This window comes from Theropithecus gelada, chromosome 7a (assembly GCF_003255815.1).
Source record: "Theropithecus gelada isolate Dixy chromosome 7a, Tgel_1.0, whole genome shotgun sequence".
NCBI lineage: Eukaryota > Metazoa > Chordata > Mammalia > Primates > Cercopithecidae > Theropithecus > Theropithecus gelada.
This window is the reverse complement of record NC_037674.1, coordinates 16854814-16875652: the sequence shown is the minus strand read 5'-3', so window position 1 is coordinate 16875652 and position 20839 is coordinate 16854814. Positions and strand designations below refer to the sequence as shown.

Genomic DNA, 20839 nt, shown 5'->3' with positions numbered 1-20839 from the left:
CAAAAAAAAAAAAAAAAAAAAAGAAAAGTGGGCTGTCATCATGCCATTGCACTCCAGCCTGGGCGATAAGAGCAAAACTCTGTCTTAAAAAAAAGAAAAGTGGGCTGTCAGTTGTGCTGGATGCCAATGCAGGGCATGCTGTGTGTTTGTCAAGTACCCCCTTGCTGTGAATTCACTTCAAATACCTGGGCGTGTGCAGGCTTGACAGAAGTCCCCCAGCTTCTCTCACCGCCCTTGTAAGCTTGGTGCTGCTCTTTGCTCTAAAGTCCTGGACAAGAATTAACCATGTGGCTGGAAAAGGCATGTATTTATTTATTTATTTATTTATTTATTTTTATTTTTGAGACAGAGTCTTACTCTATCACCCAGGCTGGAGTGCAGTGGTGCGAGCTTGGGTCACTGCAACCTCCGCCTCCCAGGTTCAAGTGATTCTGCAGCCTCAATCTCTGGAGTAGCTGGGATTGCAGGCATGCGCCACCACACCCGGCTAATTTTTGTATTTTTAGCAGAGGCGGGGTTGGCCAGGCTGGTCTTGAACTCCTGACCTCTGGTGATGCGCCCACCTCGGCCTCCCAAAGTGCAGTGATTGTAGGCGTGTGCCCCCATACCCAGCCAAAGGCATGCATTTAATATATCCCAGCCCCAGCCCCACCACACCATACCATATCAGTTCTTTTACTCACAGTCACCGAGAACCACGGAGAGGTAGAAATCCGAAGGCACCTCAACTGCAGTCACTGCCCTTTGAAAGACTGCCAATGGCAGGCAGAGCTCCAGTTGGCTGAGTGCCTGTGCCCAGAAGGCATGGAGCTAGCTGTGGATAACGTCACCTGCATGGGTATGTCCTACCTTTGCCCAAGGTCTGGACTCCTGGGGTCACAGACTGGGAGGAGCAGTAGGCCACTGGGAAAGATGGTATAGAGATTTGCTGCGTGCCAGGCCCTGTGGTGGGTGCTGGGCAGGGGACTGGAGATTCATGGGTGCACAGTGCCTTTCAGAGGCATGTCGTCCAGTGTAGGAGGCTGTTTAGATATAGCTATGTAAATGTATATCTCAAGTGACGATTGTTGTGGGAGGTATAAAGTGCCTTAGGGGTGTTCAAGAGGGAGAGGTTGCTTTTGCCCAGGATAATGGGGGAAGGCTTCATGGAAAAATTAACACTTGAGCTGAGTCTTGAAGCGTGGGTAAAACTTGAGGGTAGAGGAACAGAGAAGACCTTCCCACTGGAGGTGTCTCTCTTTCTCCCTAGACCTGCCCAACCCCCCAGGCCCTCTGGTTCTGATGGTGGCTGTGGTGGCAACCTCAACACTGAGCCTCTTTATGGTGTGTGGGGTCCTGATTCTGGGTACGAAGCATCTAGCAGGCACAGCTGATTCAAGGCTGCTCCTCTCCAATGAGCTGGGGTGGGCTTCCGTGGGGTCCCGGGGCTGACTTCACGACCACTCACCGCAGCAGAGCAGTGGTAGACTCCTGTGGGACTCTAAGATAGGAGGGAGCTGGGGAGGCCTGGGGAAAACGTTTACCAGAATGAGCACCTGGAGGGGTGTCCTGGGCAGGTGGGGGAGGGAGACCTGATGGGCAGGCAGAGGGTGTGCCGTTATTCTCCCCACCCCCAGTGAAGCAGAAGAAGTGGCAGGGCCTGCGGGAGACGAGGCTGCCGAGCCCTGAGCTTGAGCTGAGCAAGCTTCGAACCTCTGCCATCAGGACGGCCCCCAATCCCTATTACTGCCAGGTGGGGCTTGGCCCGGCCCAGTCCTGGCCTCTGCCCCCAGGTGTCACCGAGGTTTCCCCAGCCAATGTTACTCTGCTGAGGTGAGTCTTCTGCCTCTTCCTGAGAACCTATGCAGTCTGAATCCCCACCTCTGATTCTCTCCCTGCTGTAGTGAATTATAAATCCCAGAAAAAATCTGGCCCACATCCCTTGCGTACGGGAGAGGGAGGCCGTGAGAAGCTCCAGAAGGGCAAGGAACTTGCTCAAAGTCACCTCTCCGTCCCAGTTCTTAGAATATGATCTCGCAGCTGGGCGCGGTGGCTCACGCCTATAATCCCAACACTTTGGGAGGTCGAGGCGGGCAGGTCACCTGAGGTCGGGGGTTTGAGACCAGCCTGACCAACATGGAGAAACCCCATCTCTACTAAAAATACAAAATTATCTGGGCGGGGTGGTGCATGCCTGTAATCCCAGCTACGTGGGAGGCTGAGGCAAGAGAGTCGCCTTAACCCAGGAGGCGGAGGTTGTGGTGAGCCGTGGTGAGCCGAGATCGCACCATTGCACTCCAGCCAGGGTGACAGAGTGAGACTCTGTCTCAATAAAAAAAAAATATGATCTCACGCCTGTAATCTCAGTACTTCGGGAGGCCAAGGCAGGCGGATCACCTGAGGTCATGAGTTCGAGATCAGCCTGGCCAACATAGTGAAACCCTGTCTCTACTAAAAACACAAAAATTAGCCAGGCGTGGTGGCACGTGCCTGTAATCCCAGCTACTCAGGAGGCTGAGGCAGGAGAATCACTTGAACCCGGGAGGCAGAGGTTGTAGTGACCCGAGATTGCACCATTGCACTCCAGCCTGGGTGACAGAGTGAGACTTTGTCTTAAAAAAAAAAAAAAAAAAAAAGAGAGAATATGACTCTTGGAGCCCAGGGATCGCCTCCCTCCCAGGGCATCTGCAGGGACACCAGGGAAGTCCTCATCATGCACTCTCACCTTGACTCTGACCCGCACCTGCCCTCTCTTTTGCCCTGGCTCTATGCCAGTCAGCATCACCCTTGCAGGGCTTCTACTTGGGGACATGCCATGGTATGGAGAGAGTCTATATAGGGTCAGCTGGGCATATGGCAGGGGCAGGGGAGGTAAAGGGGATACTAGACTCTCTAGGGCTCTTCTCTAGGCTGCCTGCCCACTCCCTTCCAACCTGTCTTCCTGCAGAGCCCTGGGCCATGGTGCCTTTGGGGAGGTGTATGAGGGACTGGTAATTGGCCTTCCTGGGGACTCCAGTCCCCTGCAGGTGGCTATCAAGGTGAGAGGATTGGGACTTCTGGCTGGGGGTAGAAGAGTGGAACACCCTGAAGGGAAGGACAATGACTACAGCTAGGGTTAACCCCCCTCCCGATGTGTCCAGGGCAACTCAGAAACTGTGCCCTTTTCCTCCCCAGACTCTGCCAGAACTCTGCTCTCCTCAGGATGAGCTGGATTTCCTCATGGAGGCACTCATCATCAGGTGCATGCGGGACCAGGGGCAGGGCTGGAAGGCGGGAAGGGAAGGCTCAGGAGCAGCTTCTCTTCACCCTGAGGCTGAGGTAGCAAGTCAGGGGACACAGAGGGCCTTTCCAGCTTTGTGGAGCCTAGAACATAGTTTCCATCTCCCTGCTGGTGACGGGGTATGTCCACCACCCCACTCAGCAAGTTCAGCCATCAGAACATTGTGCGGTGTGTGGGGCTCAGCCTGAGGGCCACCCCTCGCCTCATTCTGCTGGAACTGATGTCTGGAGGGGACATGAAGAGTTTCCTGAGGCACAGTCGTCCACACCTGGTGAGACCCTTGTCTCAGCCCCCCAGGCCCCTCTAAAGACCCTGTCCATGTGTCTGAGACCTGCATGGACTGATGTCCCTCTGCCTGACCCAGGACCAGCCATCACCTCTGGTCATGCGGGATCTGCTGCAACTGGCCCAGGACATAGCCCAGGGCTGCCACTACCTGGAGGAAAATCACTTCATCCACAGGTTAGGAGCAGTCCTGGCTCAGGGGACCCGCATCCCCACTCCCTCCCCAAGGAACAGCCCTTCCACACAGCTTTTAAGGAAATAGATCAGGAAGAGCAAGAACTTCTGAATTCTGGCAGTGATTGTTTTGCCTACTCTGTAGGGATATTGCTGCGCGGAACTGCCTGCTGAGCTGCACTGGGCCCAGCCGTGTGGCCAAGATTGGGGACTTCGGGATGGCACGAGATATCTACCGGTGCGGAACTTGGGGAGGTGGGAAGGCTCTTGCTCCAAGGGGGTTTTGCCTGCACCTTGGTGGTAAACAACTCATCATGCACCTCCTCCCTCCTGTAGGGCCAGTTATTACCGCAGGGGGGACCGGGCCTTGCTCCCAGTCAAGTGGATGCCCCCAGAGGCCTTCCTGGAGGGCATCTTCACATCCAAGACAGATTCCTGGTGATAATACCCTTCCCCTTCTCCTCTGTTCCCCTCCCCTGAGGCTAATCCTGTCCTTTCCAGCCACCTCATGTGAGGGGAGGCTGCACCTGACGGGTCTCACTTGGTTCCCCCACTTGTGATGCAGGTCTTTTGGGGTGCTTCTCTGGGAGATCTTCTCACTGGGCTACATGCCCTATCCTGGGCGCACCAACCAGGAGGTGCTGGACTTCGTCGTTGCAGGGGGCCGGATGGACCCTCCTAGGGGCTGCCCAGGGCCTGTGTGAGTTGAGTGCTGCCTGGGAAGGGAGGTCCTTCACAGCCATGGGTGGGCATGAACTCTTGCCTCTCCCCAGGTACCGCATCATGACCCAGTGTTGGCAGCACGAGCCTGAGCTCCGCCCCAGCTTTGCCAGCATCTTGGAGCGTCTTCAGTACTGCACTCAGGTGTGCCCCTGACCTAATCTGACATCCTGGTCTTGTGGGTCAGGAGGCGGGGCCAGAAAACTCTATGCCCGGTGCTGCCTGACTCTTCATTACAGGACCCTGATGTGCTGAATTCACCCCTGCCAATGGAGCTGGGGCCCACCCCAGAGGAGGAAGGGGCTTCTGGGCTGGGGAACAGATCTTTGGCGTGCCTAAGACCCCCACAGCCCCAGGAACTGAGTCCAGGGAAGTTGAAAAGTTGGGGAGGTAGCCCTCTTGGCCCCTGGCTTTCCTCTGGCCTCAAGCCCCTCAAATCCAGGGGCCTCCAACCTCAGAACCTCTGGAATCCCACCTATCGCTCCTGAGCCCCAAGGAGCCCTGAGGGTGAGGACTGAGGCACTGAGGGTCCCTCCCTGTACTCCTCAGGCTCCTGGGTGGCCTGTTATGCCAGCAGCCCCTTTTCCCTGCAGTCTGTGCTCTGTGTCTGGGCCTGTCTCGGAGCTGGCCTGGCAGCACTGCACATGCCATGCTGGAAACCAGCCCAGGCCTCCCAGGGAAAGGCCCAGCCACTTCCAGCTTTTGATCTTTGGGCCAGAGGCCACCTTACACACACCCCAGGCGTCCATGGGGAGCACTGGATTGCCCTCCTACTATGAGCCTCCTTCATCTGGGCAGAACCCCACCCTGCAGATGCTTCTAATAAAAAGCGCTTCTCATCTTCCCGCGATCTGAGTGGATGCCAGGGATACAGGAAGAGGGCACCAGAGGAGGGAGGGGCGGAGGGCTGAGGCACAGGAAGCTGCATCTTGTCTTTGAGTTTTATTAGGAAGGGGAGTCCATCGTAGTGTGAGAGGTTAGACCAGAAGGTCTAGGCTTGCTAAATAAAATCCACGGTCTGGCCCCTCTGGAGAGGGCAGAGCCTCCTCAGAAAAGCTGGCCTGAGGAAGAAGCCCTTTGCCCCCTCCCCTCCTATAAGTTAGTGTCATTCGGCTCTGGGAACGCTGGGGCCCGGGGTGGGCGAAACCCCTGGCATCGGCAGTGCCCCCCCTTAGTGGTTGGCACCTGGCCCTGCCGGACCCGGTGAACTGCCCTGCACCGCGGGGCTCCAGTCTCAAGCCGGCATGCACGGTGGGGACAAAGCTGCAGGTCCACATGTCAGGGCGGCGGCCCACAGGGACAGGAGTCCAGCCTCATCTCTCAGCCAGGCTGGCCAGGATGCCAATGAGATTGTCCAGCCCCAGCAAATAGCCGTCCTCGCGATTGCCCTCCTCCCAGGGCCGCCGGTGGTCCAGGATCTGGCCATCGGGGAGGGGCGTGGTCTTGCCGAAGTCGATGAGCCACACGCCGGCGCGATGGCAGTGATCGTGCACAAAGAGGAGCGAGCTGCCGATCACCTGCGAGCCCCGCATGGTCAGGCCGCGGCCCTGCCCAGAGATGCCCCCGCCGGGTTCCCGCCCTAGCCCTCGCGGCCAGGCACCCAGGCGGCCACGGCTTACCTCGTGCCTCCTGAAGAACTCAGAGACCTCCAGGGTGTCCCGGATCTGCTGCAGGCGGTTCAGATACCGCCTCTGCAGAGGGTGGGTGGGAGAGGAGGGCAAGTTAATTAAACGCCAAGTGAACCCCTGCTAACGATAAGGAGCCGGGACCCAGGCTGGGCTTGGCAAATGCCGCTGTGAGGAAGACCCAGGACGCCGCCCGGCGTGGCCCCGAAGGGAAGGAGCCTAGAGCAGTTGCGACCCAGTGTGGTGAAGGCCACGGTGGGGACACAGCTGAGGGCACTGGGCCAGATGACAGGGGCAGTCCCTAGTTTCAGGCTCCCTAACACCTCAGGGTTGGGATCCCGCTCTCACCAGCACTTCCTCGTCTCCTTGCACAAACTCTTCAAAGACGCGAAGCACCTGCTCCCGGCTTCGCGTAGTCTTGAAGTCGGTGCTGCAGGAACCGTCCGCTTTCTGGAGGTGGGACAGGAGTGTCAGGGGCCCCAGGCCCGCCAGTGGGGAAGAGGACAGCCTAGGGCAGTGGTACCTCCCAGTTGCAGGGGACTGCGAGGTGGTGGGAGAGGGTGGAGGGGCAGGCAGGGCGGGAGCGGAGGAGGTGGGCGCCGACAGATCGGGAAAGACAGGGCGCAGTGGGGCTGGGGCGGTGCCAGTCGAAGCGCGCCTGCCCCACCTTGATGCCCTCGATGCGGAAGCCGAGCGTGGTGCTGGAGCTGATGCCTTCCCGCCACTGCATGTAGCGTGGCTTGGTGACTGCGCGCTGCGCGTGCTCCTCCTCAGTGGGCGCTTCAGGATCCACCGCCAGCATCTTCTTGTACATGTCCTTCCGTAGCTTGGGCCGCTCACGGGCCTTGGTCAGCTCCTCCTCTAGGTAAGTCCTGTGGGGGCGCGGGCAGCGGCCAGGGCATAAGGGGGCGCACACGGAGACCCCTTCGAGCTCTCGCCTCGGGCCCCCCTCAAGCAGTTGTCCCAGCCCCGGACCCCCACTTGATCCCCCAACCAACCTGGCAGGGCACGCATACCTGACGCCCATTTTGCAGTCGAGCACACAGGGCCCGTCGAAGCCATCTAGTAGGTCCTGCAGCTGCAGGTAGCTTTCGCCGTCATGCTCCACCACGCCGTGGAAGGCAGGCACGCAGCCGCGCAGCGCGTCAGCCATCAGCCTCGCCAGGCAGTAGCGCTCCGGCTCCGAGCAGCGCTTCAGGATCAGCCCGCTGGTGCCCGCCGCCTTAAAACTCCCTGTGGACCTGCATCCGTCAGCGCCGCCCAGCCCCTTCCCGTCGCGGGCACCTGCCCACCCGCCCCGCGGCTCACCTGTGTGCCCTGCCAGCTGCACCCAGGCGTAGCGCTTCTTGAAAGGGCTTATGACCGGCAGATTGACCATGGTTCGGATCTTCTGCCAGTGGCTTTTCTGAAAGCGACAGGGTCAAAGTCTGCAAATCGGTGTCTCGGCAATGCATAAGCCCTCCCTCCACTGAAACAGGGTCTCACCACGCCCCCGACCCACCGGAAGCAGCTGGGGCTGGATGAGTCATTCATTCATTCATTCACTCTGGGAAGGTTTATTGTGCGCCTGTGTGGCGGGCGCTGATACAGGCGCAGTGAAGGTGATTCCAGCGTCTCCAATGAGCTGTCAAGAGCCTGGACTTAGCATCTGAAGCCCCCGGTTTACGCTCCAGCTCTGCCACTGAAGAACGCGTGGGCAAGTTACGAAAATGCTCTGTCGAGGTGTTTGAACTGTTGTGAGCATCGGAATTACCTGATGGTCACCCTTGTTAAAAATTGCAGATTATCAGGCCTACCGCAGGGAAATTCTAAGTAGGTCTAGAGTAGGGCCAATTTTTTTTTTTTTTTTTTTTTTTTTCCCCCCAGATGGAGTCTTGCTCTGTCGCCCAGGCTGGAGTGCAGTGGTGCGATCTCGCCTCACTGCAACCTCTACCTCCAGGGTTCAAGCGGTTTTCTTGTTTCAGCCTCCCGAGTAGCTGAGACTACAGGTGCACACCACCACGCCCAGCTAATTTTTTTGTATTTTTAGTAGGGACAGGGTTTCACCACATTGGTCTGGCTGGTCTCCAACTCCTGACCTCAGGTGATCCACCCACTTCGGCCTCTTCAAAGTGCTGGGATTACAGGCATGAGCTACCGCACCCAGCCCCCAAATTTTTATTACTACCAATGCCGCAAAAGATTCCAGGACCCAAGAAACAAGCCTTTGTGCATATGTAAGAAAAGGATCTACAAAATGAGGCAATAACTATCCTTACTGGGTTGCTGTGAGTAGTAAATAAGTCTTGAGCATGACAGGCGCCCAGCTCCCCCATCCCATTCCATGATATGAGGCAGAAGCTGAACAAATCTCAATCACTGATTCCTTCACTTGGGACCTTGGTTCCTCTCATTTAGGGGAAGACAGACATACACAGAAACAAACCTGTACACAGGCCCAGGGCAGGGAGGCCAGCCTGGCAGGGCCTGGAGAAAGAACAGGCTGGGGCTTTCCAAGCCTCTCTTGCTATCCCTGGATTCCATGCACTCATTAGCTGGCAAGGCCCAGGGCACCCTTGGTTTTGATCTAGACCCAGAAATTTTAAGCCATGAAAATAAGGTGCAGGGCTGGGCGTGATGGCTCACGCCTGTAATCCCAGCACTTTGGGAGATCGAAGTGGTTGGATCACGAGGTCAAGAGATCAAGACCATCCTAGCCAACATGGTGAAACCCTGTCTCTACTAAAAATACAAAAATTAGCCGGACATGGTGGCATGTGCCTGGTCCCAGCTACTCGGGAGGCTGAGGCAGGAGAATCGCTTGAACCCAGGAGGTGGAGGTTGCAGTGAGTCGAGATCGAGCCACTGCACTCTAGCCTGAGATTCCATCTCAAAAATAAAATAAAATAAAATAAAATAAAATAAAATAAGGTGCAAACCTGAGAGCCTGTCAACTTAGACAAACCTGGGAAGGAGATGGAGGGTTTTTTTTTTTTTTTTTGGTGTGTCCCTTATCTTTTCTAGCCTCCAGCTAATCCTGAGAGCATCCCATCCTCTGGACCTCTCCTTGTCCCACCCACAACTCAGCAGCCCTGTGTCCTCTCTGAAGTGCACAGGTTGGCTCATGTCAGCTGCGTCTGCTGCCTCCCCCCAGAGGCGCTTGCCTTTTAGCACAGTTACACATGTTACGCCCCCACAGGAATATACCTCCCTGACAAGAGGGAGTTCTAAGAGAGAGAGGGAGAACTGAGGGGGTGGCCTAAGTAGAGGAGGGCTGCTGACCATAAAGCCCTTTCCCATGGGGAGGAAATGGAGGTTATGACAGAGCACTGGGTGGGGGAGTCAGTAGTTGGTTGCAGTCATGGCTGTGTCACCTTCCATCCGAGTGAACCCAACCAAATACTGCCATTTGTGTGGGCCTGTTTCCCCTGGGAGGACATAGCTGCTGCCGTAACATGAACCATCAAATGCTGCCTGCCTATTGCATGTCAGGCACTTTCTCATCTTTCATCAGGCAGCATTGCTCCCACTTTCCTACCGAAGCCCTTACATGGCACACTAGGGTGTGATCACGTGCCCAGTCCCCAGGGATCTGGGGGTGTAGCCAGAAGCAGCCCACTAGAAGCATGACATCACTTTCAAACTCCTTTTGAAATCTTTAAATACACAGCAGGTTTGCATTCTGCTGCATAATAAATCCAAGTTTTATTATAAAACTCACCACCTCCAAACCCTCAAGTAAAATTCCAAGAAGATGATATATGTGCCGTGTATATTCAGCAGCACCATCCTGTACCCCCTTCTCCCACACTCAGTTTGAGAGCCATAACGAATGCACATGCATAGCAAGTGCATGAAGTGGTATTATTCCCATCTTACAGAAGGAAATCAAGGGGAGTTACATCCCCTCACGCCCTGCTCCAGCCTCCACATCTCTGGCTGAAGCTCTCTATCAGCCCATCCTCCCTCCCCATGTTTCAATTGCCCCAGCAGGTTCCAAAGTATCCCCAGCAGGATGCTACCATCCTGCCTCCCTTTGGGGGTTAAATGGGATATGGCATGAGAAAGTGCTTTGTATGTGGTGAAGTGAGGTGCAGCATTAAGGCAGTCTGAGTTTTGACTTCTGGGGAACGCTGAGACCTGCCTGGGGGCCCTCTCTACTGGATGGTCACCTTTGCCTTTATCCAAAAGAATGAATTTAATGGCTGTAGGGACCTGCTAGAAGAATTTGGGGGATAGTGGGACCAGAACAGATGTAGTGAAGAGGAAACTTGCCTTGGGTTAGGCAGGGTGAGGGAAATGTACCATCCTTTTAGAGCTGTGCAGAAGCAGTGAGGAGGGCTAGAAGGTGGGCCTGGTAGAAGATTTGATGTGTGTCTGAAAACCTGGGCTACTACCATTTGATTGATGGACCTGCTCCCAAGCAGGGGTAAAATGGCATCATCACCTACTCTCTTGACCTTGGTTTTCTGCATTTCATAAGAGTCAAGAGCAGCAGCAACTAAGGCCAGTCCTAGCTAGCAGGTTACAAAATACTTTTTTTTTTTTTTTGAGACAAGGTCTCACTCCCATTGCCCAGGCTGGAGTCCAGTGGTGCGATCACAGCTCACTGCATCCTGGACTTCCAGAGTTCAGGTGATCCTCCCACCTCAGCCTCCAGAGTAGCTGGGACTACAGGTGTGAGTCACCATGCCTGGTTGATTTTTTGTATTTTTGTATGTATGTATGTATGTATGTATGTATTTGAGTAGTGTGATCTCGGCTCACTGCAACCTCTGTCTTTCAGGTTCAAGCAATTCTCCTGCCTCAGCCTCCTGAGTAGCTGGGATTACAGGCGTGCACCACCACGCCTGGCTAATTTTTGTATTGCTAAAATACAGCATTTCATCATGTTGGCCAGGCTGGTCTCAAACTCCTGGCCTCAAGTGATCCACCCACCATGGCCTCCTAAAGTGCTGGGATTGCAGGTGTGAGCCACCATGCCATTTTTTTTTTTTTTTTTTGTATTTTTAATAGAGACAGGATTTTGCCATGTTGCCCAGGCTGGCCTCGAACTCCTGGGTTGAAGTGATCCTCCCGCCTTGGATTCCCAACATGCTGGGATTACAAGTGTGAGCCACTGCTCCCAGCCTACAAAAAATTTTCATACCCATTATCTCATCTGAGCTCTCCGTTCCACCACCTGAGGTTGCTATGATAGATTTAGCCCCCCTGCCAGTAATGGGTATGGCCAAACATGGCAGGAGTTGTACGAGCGTCATGGAATTCAACTCACTGCCACCTTCCATCTTAGGGAGATACCTCCCCCAGAGAACATCACGCTTTTAAAAATGAATCTAAGGCCAGGCGCAGTGGCTCACACCTGTAGTCTCAGCACTTTGGGAGGCCAAGGCGGATGGATCACTTGAGGTCAGGAGTTCAAGAGCAGCCTGGCCAACATGGTGAAACCCCATCTCTATTAAAAATACAAAACTTAGCCAGTGTGGTGGTAGGCACCTGTAATCCCAGCTACTTGGGAGGCTAAGGCAGTAGAATTGCTTGACGCCTGGAGGCGCTTGAACATCCTCTGGCTCAGGCCTCCCTCCACGAAGGTGCTCTCTCTGGGAGACCAACACACAGCCAGAGGCTACCTGGGTATCTTGAGGCAAAGGCCAGGATTGCCTAGGGAGAGATTGGTTACTAGCCTCAGACCCTCCTTTGTCTAAGCTCTATTTGGAAGCCTTGAAGACACCTGCTGACGCCAGAGCAGACCGGCAGATGGGTGAATGCTCTGTCTTCGGCACTCACCCTTGCTTCCTGCCTCCAGTCATCCAGGCTCTGGTGGAAGCTCTCTACCAGCCCAACACCCTCCCCATGTTCCAATTGCCCTATCAAACTAGCACTCCCTGTGGTCGTGGTGGTGGGGAGAGCAATCAGTTTAAATTTATAAAACGATTTGCACTAAGGTATAAGTGAGCCACGACTTCACCTTCCCATGGGCATTAGCTTTTTAAAAAGGAAGTCTGTTAACCTAAATTCTGCTCTATAATTAGTGGAAAGTGATGTGTGGGAATTCTGAGTCCAGGAGGGGATGGCATCCAGGTCTCCTTACCTATCCTGGAGCACAGCAAGAAGAAAACCAGATGAACAGGAGCCAAACACCCTCTCTTTTCCTCCAGCAACACCCCACAATTGTTTGAGGAGGCAGGCAAGGCCTTAGAATCATGAAGCTGACCTTGGGGGTGGGCCTCCAACTTCTCCCCTGGCTGGTTAGGAAAAGCCTGCCCATGACTTTTTCCTCTGCCAGAGTGAGGCTGCCCAGTCTCAATTCCCCTGCTCTGGGCAGGCTGGAGAGAGCTCCTAGGAGGTGAAGGGGACTACATATGCCCCAGGCAGAGGCAGGCAGGCAGGCAGAACCTTCCTGGGCTTCGGCCTGCATGGGCCGCGCGTAAGGGGCTGGTAAGCCAGGAGTCCTAGAGTCCGGCCCAGGTGCATCCTTCATGGTCAGCCGGACCTGCCTTGCTTCCTGCCTGGGAAAGCCCTAAATTGGCCTGGGCGGGCGCGCTGTGCGGCTCTGGGACCCGCCGCGAGGCAAAGTCCGCCCTGGGCCCTTCCACACGGACGCAGGCAGCCTCTGTCAACAGCCCCTGGCTTATCTGCTGCTGCTGTGGCTGTTTGCCTTCGGGGAGGCCCCGGCGGGCCTAGGGGTGGGGAAGGCCTGGAAGCCGCAGCCTTGGAGCTGGAAAGGCCCTCAGCGGCGACTTGCACCGACTCCGGACGGCTCGGGGGCGGCGGGGTCGCCCAGGTCCTCGAGGCTTGACCTCAGCCGGGGCGGTCTCTCCTACACCCAGGCATGGGCTGCGGGACCTCCTCCTAGCACACTCCCTCTCCCAGGCACTTCGCCGAGTCCCTGCGGGCGGAAGAGGGAAACGGGACGCGCCCGCGCTTCGCGCCCTTTCGCCTGCGCCGCCTCTGAGGTGTCAGAACTTCGGCGGGGGCCGCGCCCCCGGAGCTGCTGCTCAGGCTTTTCCCCACACTCCACCATCCTGCGAAGCCCCGGCATCCGCCCCCTGACCTAGGCAAGGGTTACCCCAGAAACGATCCTGGGTCCGGGGCTGCCCTGAGCACCGCGGGAGAAGGGGAAGCGGCAGGGCTCGTAACCGAGCCCGGCGCACCCAGCACCTGGCGGCAGGAGGTGTTCCTGATCTGTGAGGCTTTTCCCTTCTGGTATCACTGACAAACCCCATCGCCCTCCGGGATTGTGAACCCCTGCAAGTCGCCACAGCTTCCCCGCCTTGTCCCATTGAGTGTGCGGCGGAGCAGACGCGCGGCCACAGCTCTCCCCGCCCTGCCGAGCCGACCCGACCCGGCCTTCTGGGCAGGCCCCAGACGCCCGAGGCCAGGGGCGCCCCTCGCCTCTTCCTCGGCCTCAGGGACACTTGTCTAACGTGGATCTAAAGCAAGTCCTGCGCGCTGACCACGGACAGTTATTCAAGGTATTTGGCCGTGGTTAAAACGAGGGGAACAAGGAGGGTGTCCCGGGAGCCGCACATCCCTAGTGGCGGGCGTCAGGAATGACTTAACAGTGCCCGGGGCTGTGTTTTCCGAGGGTCAGACCTGGTCCCAGAACACCCAGGCTATCGGAGGCAGAGACTAGCAGGCTGATCCCGCCCCCTTGCAGCCTCAGTTTACCGTCCCTCTCTGCAGCGCTCAGGAGCGGCGAGCCGGGAGGATGGGAGGCAGGGCTCGCACCGGGTGGGCTGCGTTCCGCTCCCAGCCAGAGCTCCCAGGCCTACGCCCCTCCCTCCCCTGCGTCCACGCCTCGTGCGGGCGCTGGGAGCAGACGGCAGCGGCTCCCGAGCAGAGCCTGGAGCGCCGCTCCACTCCCACTCAGGAGAGGGAAACCGTGGCAACGGCGGGGGTGGGGCCACGGCACTAGAGAGGGGGCGGGGAGTGAGGGAAACGCTCCTTCGCCCCTCTCCTTCCGAGGGTTCACCCGGCAAGGCTCAGCCCCTCCGATCCCTCATGTCCTACCCCACAGCCAACAAGGTCCGCTACCCGCGCTTCGCCCAGTCCCCGCGGCGGGTCGCCTGCTCCTCGCCCCGCTTCTTAGACGCCCCAGGGCCAGCGCCACGACTCGCCCGCGGAGCCGGAATGAAAGTTGCCCAGGCGAGAGGTCGGCCAGGCGCCTCCCTCTGACCCCCAGATTCCTCCTAAACCGCGAGAACAGGACCTTCCGCGGGAGGGAGCATGGACAGGAGCGGGTCCTCCGGGAGCTCCGAGCTGGGTCCCCCGCGCAGCCCCCGCGCCCGGCGCTGGCCCCGCCCCCGCGGCCCGTACCTGACCCACGTCCTCGCCCGCTTCCAGCTGCACGTTGCCGCGGCTCCGGCTCTCACTGTCGCTCAGCAGGTCGTCCTCCGAGTCCTCGAGCAGCGACGAGGAGCCAGTGGAGGAGACCGACGAGGTGGAAAGGCGGCGCGGCTGCTGCAGGTGCGAAGAGCCCGCTGCCGGGAGGCAGTCCCTCTCCCGCTCGGGCGGCCCAGGGCTGGTCGGGGGCACGTCGGGCTCCTCGGCTGTCACGGTCAGCTGAGGGATCACCCGGGCCGGGGGAGCCCGCGGAAGCCCGTTGGGGACCTGTCCCCCACGCCGCTTGGCCCCGCGAGCCCGGGGCTCCCCCGCGGCGGCGGCCGCAGCGACCGCCGCACAGCGCGCCTCGAAGAGCAGGCGCAGCTCCCCGACACTCCGGCGCGGGGCCCGCTCCAGCCCCGGGCTGCAAGGCCTCGCGCCCCCCGGCCGCGCCATGCCCGTTGGGCCCCCGGGCAGGGTCATTTCCCAGTGCCGGCGCCGCCGCTGAGCCCACCAGCCCGCGGCGCGCCGGGGACTGGAGCGGCTCGGCGCCCCCGGCTGGAGACGGCCCCGGGGCGGAGCCTGCGCCGCTGCCCGCCCGCGCCCCGCCTCGGCCGCGCCCCCCGCCCACTCCTTTCACTTTCAGAGAAAGCGCGGGCCTCCCAGGGACCCTGCCAGGCACAGAAGGCCCGCGGTGGCTCCTCGGGGTGGCGGGGAAGTCCAGCCTCCGCAGGCACAAAACCTGGGCCCGGGCCCCAAGGCTTTGCTCCGCCCGCCCTCGGGGAGGTGGGAGGGGCCGCTCCGCGCCGGGGCCTCGCAGCCTTCCCGGGCTTCGCGGCTGGGAGGGATTCCTCCAGGCCGCTCCACTGGCCCTGTCCCCGCGCAGGAGGAGCTGGTCCTGCTCTTGGTCCCCTACCCCGTTCCCCGGGTTCCTTTGCGTGTTTCATCCCTCCCGGACAAGGGCTTCAAGTCTCCGGGGCCTTTCTCCGGCCCAAGCTCCTGAACAGAGTTCAAGGCCACCAGCCTCCCAAATAAGCCCCACCCCAGGGCGTGCACCCAAGTGGAGACTCTGCCCCAGGGACGAGCTGAGGCTGCTCCCCGCAAGCTCCCCACTTCCCGGCGGGCAGAGAACAAGGTCAGGGGGCGGGGCCTGGATCTGTCCCCGTGGCTCAGCCGAGTCCCGGACTGCATCTCCCCCGCTGCTGGGTGGCGGGAGCTGAGCCCGCCTTCCTCCTCCTCTCCTCTAGGAGCTCCGGGCTTGGAGTCCGCTGTGCGGCGTTCAGCAAGTTATTTCACTTCCCTTGACTGCGGATTCTCCCGTTGCCGCGAGAGTAAAATAAAAGATTTGAAATCAGGTACACCACACTCTAGATGTGATTTTTAGGCAGTCCCTTTACCCCCTCCGTATATTTCTGCATTTGTACATTTAAGAAAACCTCACCCAACCCACAGAGTTGTGTCTGTAAAACTGGGAAGACAGCACTGATGTTTAAGAGTTTCAGACACTACAAAGTGCTTATCGCGTTATCCCATGTGGATCTTCGGCCACTTCCCATGTTGGTAGTCAGCTGACCGGCGAGGCTGCTTTGAGGAGAAGTCACTGTTTTCCTATCTTCCCATAGTGCCAGAGGAGTGAGGGTCCCCCCTCAGGCACTCAGTGCCTGGGAATGGCTGGGGCCCTGGGGACAGAGCAGTCCCAGAAGGATTGCCTTGGATGCTGAGACGGCCACAGGAGGAGCTATCCTTCCCTTCTCTCCCCTCAGCCAGGGCTCAGGAGTGACCCAGGAGAAGGAAAAAGGAAGTTCAGTGGGAACATGGGGAATCTTCGGCAAAGCTTAGTGGCTCACGCTTGTAACCCCAGCGCTTTGGGAGGGCAAGGCAGGCAGATTGCTTGAACCCAGGAGTTCGAGACCAGCCTGGGCAACATGGTAAAACCCTATCTCTACTAAAAATACAGAATATTAGCCAGGTGTGGTGCCATGCACCTGTAGTCCCAGCTACTCGGTGGGAGGCTGAAGTGGAAGGATCACTTGAGCCTAGGAGGTCGAGGCTGCAGTGAGCTGAGATGACCACCACACTCCACCACCACACCCTGCACTCCAGCCTGGGCAACAGAGTGATAACTTGTCTAAAAACAAAACAAAACAAAAAAAAAACTCTGGTCGTGTTGGCATGCACCTGTGGTCCCAGCTACTTAGGAGGCTGAGGTGAGAGGATTGTTTGAGCCCAGGAGGTCAAGGCTGCAGAGAACCATGACCATTCCACTGCACTGCAGTCTGGGTGACAGAGTAATACCCTATCTCAAAATAAATAAATAGGTGAAGATCCTGGAGAACTGAGGAAAGAAGCAAAATAATGTAAGAAAGAATGGCGATGAGGAAGGCAGGAGAAACAGAGGGAATGAAGGGGTAAGAGGAAGAAGAACATAGAGGAATTTGAATAGTTGACTCCTTCATGGAGAACCCGGGAAATCACATCTCCACCTTCTCTAAGACAACCGTCTGGAGGAATCCGAGCTTGTGTGCGAGGGTTGTACTCTGCAGCTTGAAGGCCCTGGATCACTCGTGTCTCAGACACTCACTCCTCTGCCTCCTTCACAGCTACACTGACCTGTGGCAGGACATGGGAAGGTGCTGCCCTCAGAGAGGGGGCTGGGGGGAAACCCAAGGCAGGGAGAGCCAGCAAGAAACTGCCAGAACTGGAAAGGTAGGGCCGGCAATGAGGGACAAGAAAACGCCCAGCACTCGTGTGTCAGGCGATGGATGGGCCGGGTTGGAGGTATAAGCAGGCTGGGCACTGGGTCTCTATCCTGGCTGCCGAGAAAAAGGGGTAATTCTTTTTCTTCTGTATCAGGCACTTGCCCAAGCCTTAGGTCTGCTATACCAGCAGCCAGAGAATTGCTCTTTGACCTACCTGCCCAGATGTCTGTCACTGGAAAGGTGAGGGCAAACCTGGAAATGGATGCTGAACTGAAATCCAATCCCATAGATTCTTAGAGCAGTAGGGGGCCTTATATCCATCTATCCTCCTCGTTCACATTTCAGAAGTAACAAAGAGGTTAAGTGGCTCTGCCAGGGAGGTTAGGGCCACTCAGCTAGGTGGTGGAAAAGGCAGTGTGTCCCGGCTAGGTCCCCTGACTTCCTGTGCTCTTGTCGCCCCGGCTTGAGTGCAATGACATGATCTCAGCTCACTGCAACCTCTACCTCCTGGCTTCAAGTGATTCTCTAGCCTCAGCCTCCGGAGTAGCTGAGATTATAGGCGCTCGCCACCAGGCCTGGCTAATTTTTGTATTTTTGGTAGAGACGGGGTTTCACCATGTTGGCCAGGCTGGTCTTGAACTCCTGACCTCAGGTGATCTGCCCACCCAGGCCTCCCAAAGTGCTGGGATTATGGGCGTGAACCACCTCGCCCATGTTCTCAACTTCTTTCATTAACATCTTGTATTTCCCCGCCGGGTGCCATGGCTCACACGTATAATCCCAGCACTTTGGGAGGCCAAGGCGGGTGGATCATCTGAGGTCAGGAGTTTGAGACCAGCCTGGCCAACATGGTGAAATCTCGTCTCTACTAAAAATACAAAGATTAGCTGGGCATGGTGGAGGGCGCCTGTAATCCCAGCTATCCAGGAAGCTGAGGCAGGAGAATCACTTGAACCCAGGAGGCAGAGGTTGCAGAGATTGCAGAGGAGGCAGAGGTTGCAGAGATCGCACCACTGCACTCCAACCTAGGCGACAGTGCCAGACTCCATCTCAAAACAAACAAAGAAACATCTTGTAGTTCCTTCTGAAGGCAGAGTCTGCCCCCACCTACTGCAGGCAAAAAACATAAGGGTACATCTTGGGGCAAGGCCTGGGAGTCCCTGTATAGCTGTAGGATGAGGTCAGCAGGTTCTTCTGTCCTCTTAGTCATGCCAGGAATAAACGTTGAAACTCTAGAACATCTGTTCTTTTATGACTCAGTTTCCCCAGTCTTTGATGCTTGAATAGAAAGGATGTGGAGAAAATCAGACTGACCAGTATGGAGGTGGAAATGATGGCCTCTTGAGTGCTGCCAAAAAAATTAATAATAATAATAACAATAATAATAATAATAAAAAGTGACGGGGGGCGGGGGAATTCAAACACTTAAGCATTAAGCAGGCCAGAGAAATTTTTTTTTTTTTTTTAGAGAGAGTCTTGCTCTATCATCCAGGATGAAGTGCAGTGGCATGATCTCAGCTCACTGCAACCTCCACCTCCTGGCTCAAGCGATTTTCCTCTCTCAGCCTCCCATGTAGCTGGGATTACAGGTGTGTGCCACCATGCCTGGCTAATTTTTTGTATTTTTAGTAGAGGCAGGGTTTCACCATGTTGGCCAGGCTGGTCTTGAATTCCTTACATCAGGTGATCTGCCTGCCTCAGCCTCCAAAGTGCTGGGATTACAGGCGTGAGCCACTGTGCCTGACCGCCACAGTAAGTTTTTTAAAAATTAAATAAGCAACAAAAAAGGGGGAAACTGGCGTGTAGAGGAATGTGTCAAGGTTGTTTTTGTTTTTGTTTTTAGACAAAGTATCACTCACTCTGTCACCCAGGCTGGAGTGTGCCATCATGGCTCACTGCAGCCTCCACCTCCTGGGCTCAAGGAATCCTCCTGCCGCGGCCTCCTGAGTAGGTGGGACCACAGGTACACGCTACCATGCTCAACAAATTTTAAAAATTTTTTGTAGAGATGGAGTTTCCCTATGTTGCTCAAGTCTTGAACTCCTGGCCTCAAACAGTCTTCTTCCTTCAGCTTCCCAAAGTGCTGGGATTACAGGCATGAACCATTTTGCACCCAGCCAATGTGTCAAGATTTTGATGGTCATTAGGTGGCTGTTCTGAGATAGGCCATGAGAGTCTCTCTGCCTTGGCCACAAGGCTAGCTTACATGTCTGAGCAGATAACCTTTTTTCTTTTCCTTTATTTATTTATTTTTGAGATAGGGTCTCACTTGGTGACCCAGTCTGCACATGATTGTGCAGAGGCACAATCATGGCTCACTTCGGTCTCGACTTCCTGGGCCTAAGTGATCCTCCTGCCTTAGCCTCTGGAGTAGCTGGGACCACAGGCACAGGCATGTGTCACTGTGCCCAGTCAATTTTTAAATTTTTTGTAGAGATAGGGATCTCACTCTGTTGTCCAGGCTGGTCTTGAATTCCTGGGCTCAAGCGATCCTCCTGCCTTGGCCTCCCAAAAGTGCTGGAATTATAGGCATGAGCCACTGTGCCCAGCCAGAACCTATCTTGTAGTATCTCAGTTGGTTGATCCTCCTGTTCCCTAGAGGTCTGCTTTTTCTTTTCTTTTCTTTTCTTTTTTTTTTTTTTTTTTAAGGCAGAGTGTTGCTCTGTTGCCAAGGCTGGAGTGCATGCAGTGGTATGATCTCAGCTCACTGCAACCTCCGCTTCCCGGGTTCAGGAAATTTCCTGTGTCAGCTTTTGAGTAGCTGGGATTACAGGTACCTGCCACCACACTCAGCTAAGTTTTGTATTTTTAATAGAGATGGGATTTCTCCATGTTGGCCAGGCTGGTCTTGAACTCCTGACCTCAGGTGATCTGCCCACCTTGGCCTCCCTAAATGCTGGGATGGTAGGCAGGAGCCACTGCACCCGGCCTGAGGTCTGCTTCTTGAAGTGCCTGAGTCCTTACCCCCCTCAAAGACCTTCAGGACCGGGCACAGTGACTGGTACCTGTAATCCTAGCACTTTGGGTGGCCCAGGGAAGAAGATCACTTGAACCTAGGAATTTGAGGCCAGCCTGAGCAACATGCTGAAAGCTCATCTCTACAAAAAATAGGAAGATTAGCCAAGCATGGTGGCACATGCCTATGGTCCAAGGTATTCAGGAGGAAGAGGTGGGAGGATCAACTGAGCCCGGGGAGGTTGAGGCCGCAGTCAGCCTGTGATCAAGCCATTGCCCTCCAGCCTGGGCAACAGATTGAGAGACCCCATCTAAAAAAAAAAAAAAATTCAGGATTTATCATGCCTGAGGGCTGCATCTCTTGGAGAATCATCACCCTGGGGTACAAAACTGGGGGAGAGAAGGGCCTGGAAAATGGGATGTGTGAGGTGAGGGGTTTCTGGGGTCCTCACCCCAGCCTGCCTCATAGCTGTGCCCACCTCTACCCCATCCCCAGGGCAGCACCAGTGGCAGGAGCAAAATCACCACTCACCAGCCTCTACCAGGCACAGTGCTGGTTTCTGCTTCTTCACATGACAAGCAGGGCCTCTCACCTGGGGGAGAGAAGGGAAGGCACAGCCTTTGACCCGTGCTCCCGAGTGGGGCATCTGTTCCTTTGAGGAGACTTCAAGTCTTCTGCAGCAGGAGCAGAGTCTCTCCAGTGTGTGTGTGGTGTGTGTGGTGTGTGTGTGGTGTGTGTGGTGTGTGTGGTGTGTGTGTGGTGTGTGTGGTGTGTGTGTGGTGTGTGTGTGGTGTGTGTGGTGTGTGTGGTGTGTGTG

General features: G+C 56.4%; 2 protein-coding genes across 2 annotated transcripts; one reads left to right on the top strand and one right to left on the bottom strand.

The window, feature by feature from the left end:
• Positions 1 to 684: 684 nt before the first annotated feature.
• On the top strand, positions 685 to 5279 carry LTK (leukocyte receptor tyrosine kinase). Its single transcript, XM_025390482.1, has 12 exons — positions 685 to 838; positions 1250 to 1345; positions 1617 to 1812; positions 2927 to 3017; positions 3154 to 3218; positions 3401 to 3530; positions 3624 to 3721; positions 3864 to 3956; positions 4055 to 4156; positions 4284 to 4418; positions 4492 to 4582; positions 4678 to 5279. Exons 1-12 carry the CDS (start codon positions 805 to 807, stop codon positions 4924 to 4926), a joined length of 1380 nt encoding a protein of 459 aa, XP_025246267.1. The 5' UTR covers positions 685 to 804; the 3' UTR covers positions 4927 to 5279.
• A 78-nt stretch (positions 5280 to 5357) lies between these two features.
• ITPKA (inositol-trisphosphate 3-kinase A) lies at positions 5358 to 14973 on the bottom strand. Its single transcript, XM_025390316.1, has 7 exons — positions 14362 to 14973; positions 7372 to 7468; positions 7080 to 7296; positions 6731 to 6935; positions 6412 to 6513; positions 6058 to 6129; positions 5358 to 5955 (listed from the first exon to the last, which is right to left on the bottom strand). The coding sequence occupies exons 1-7, from the start codon at positions 14848 to 14850 to the stop codon at positions 5752 to 5754; spliced, it is 1386 nt and encodes a 461-aa protein (XP_025246101.1). The 5' UTR covers positions 14851 to 14973; the 3' UTR covers positions 5358 to 5751.
• Positions 14974 to 20839: the final 5866 nt, after the last annotated feature.

What these genes read in the sequence shown, in the direction of transcription:
- LTK (XM_025390482.1), top strand. Translation starts at nt 805, where the DNA reads ATGGAGCTAGCTGTGGATAACGTCACCTGCATGG. An exon ending in GAAAATCACTTCATCCACAG is followed by an intron (nt 3,722 to 3,863) that starts GTTAGGAGCAGT and finishes CCTACTCTGTAG; the next exon opens with GGATATTGCTGCGCGGAACT. An exon ending in ATGGCACGAGATATCTACCG is followed by an intron (nt 3,957 to 4,054) that starts GTGCGGAACTTG and finishes TCCCTCCTGTAG; the next exon opens with GGCCAGTTATTACCGCAGGG.
- ITPKA (XM_025390316.1), bottom strand. Translation starts at nt 14,850, where the DNA reads ATGACCCTGCCCGGGGGCCCAACGGGCATGGCGCGGCCGGGGGGCGCG. An exon ending in GACTGCAAAATGGGCGTCAG is followed by an intron (nt 6,936 to 7,079) that starts GTATGCGTGCCC and finishes GCGCCCCCACAG; the next exon opens with GACTTACCTAGAGGAGGAGC. An exon ending in AGTTCTTCAGGAGGCACGAG is followed by an intron (nt 5,956 to 6,057) that starts GTAAGCCGTGGC and finishes CGGGGCTCGCAG; the next exon opens with GTGATCGGCAGCTCGCTCCT.